Source organism: Triticum aestivum, unplaced genomic scaffold (assembly GCF_018294505.1).
Source record: "Triticum aestivum cultivar Chinese Spring unplaced genomic scaffold, IWGSC CS RefSeq v2.1 scaffold283047, whole genome shotgun sequence".
NCBI classification, from domain to species: Eukaryota; Viridiplantae; Streptophyta; class Magnoliopsida; order Poales; family Poaceae; genus Triticum; species Triticum aestivum.
In genome coordinates, this window is record NW_025287053.1 from 1 (window position 1) to 1,117 (window position 1,117).

The 1,117-nt window shown below is 57.7% G+C and overlaps 1 protein-coding gene across 1 annotated transcript; it reads right to left on the reverse strand.

The window, feature by feature from the left end:
- Positions 1-6: 6 nt before the first annotated feature.
- LOC123178733 (uncharacterized) lies at positions 7-1,111 on the reverse strand. The gene is made up of 2 exons (XM_044591491.1): positions 826-1,111; positions 7-739 (listed from the first exon to the last, which is right to left on the reverse strand). Exons 1-2 carry the CDS (start codon positions 1,030-1,032, stop codon positions 86-88), a joined length of 861 nt encoding a protein of 286 aa, XP_044447426.1. The 5' UTR covers positions 1,033-1,111; the 3' UTR covers positions 7-85.
- Between the last annotated feature and the right edge of the window lie 6 nt (positions 1,112-1,117).

A 1,117-nucleotide genomic window follows, 5' to 3' on the forward strand; every position in this document is an offset into this window, starting at 1 on the left:
AAAAAAAAAAAACCAATGGCTTGTGACCACATTTACCACATTCGTTCCACATTTGTGACACTCGACAACTAAATGGTTTGTTGCATCAGATACCATACCTCGTGAGCTCACCCACTTTGGGCACCAGGCAGGACCAACCAACGACGAACTCAACCGTGCAGAAGGCAAGCTTGCATACGGCAGTGGTAGCGGAGGACCTCTTGGGCATCAGCTCCGTGACCCCAGATTTTTCGTACATGCATCCGGTCCTCTTGCTGTAGGCCTCTATGCAGAGTTTCAGCCTCCCGCGTTCCTCCACGACCACGACATGCCTGGTAAGGGCGATGATGCCGTCGGTGAGGTCCACGCGAAATGCGCCGTCTCGAGCATCAAGCAGTACGAAGTCCTCGTCTGCACCGGCCGTGCCGGAGACGACGACGCGGATTCCTAAGGTTTTGGGCCACCGGCCCTGGGTGACCTCAGCGGAGATGACGGTGGCCTCGATCGCCCTGGCGAGCGGGGCGGCGGTGACCTCCAGCGAGCAGAGCCTGCCGGAACAGGTGGTGCGTGCGAGGTGGCGGTTGCCTGCCTCGGTGGAATTGTCACTGCTGAAATCACGTCCATATGTCAAAACTTTGGAGATCAGGTGGTCGTCTTCGCGCTCTGTGGTTCTGCCCTTGAGTTTGAGCTGGACCTCGATGTCGACGGGGCCGGCGAACACGACGGCGCGGGACGGGCCTGTGAGCTTCAAGAACGGATCCTGCAAGCATCATTTGCACTCGTTAACGGATCAGTTCATTTCATCCGGACCACAGTACCACGCCAATGTTCAGAGGAAAAACAAACCTGTTGAGTGAGGATTAGAGAGGCGTCCCTCCTGCGCCTGAATATGACGTTGCGATTATGATCCACCGAGTCTCGGGTGGCGACCAGGCCATAGACCTCGAGCGGCCACTGGAGGCCCCCGCTGAGCTCCGTGACCTCGATGGAGAAGATCTGCAGGCAGGTTTCGGGGCCGGCGTGCGCGGGGGTGGGCTTGCACGTGAAGAGCATGGCTCGCACGCTCGCTGCAGCAAAATCTCAGACCAGCCCAGGTTTCAGACGTTCAATGAAGAATTATTCTGCTGGTTGTCAAGGC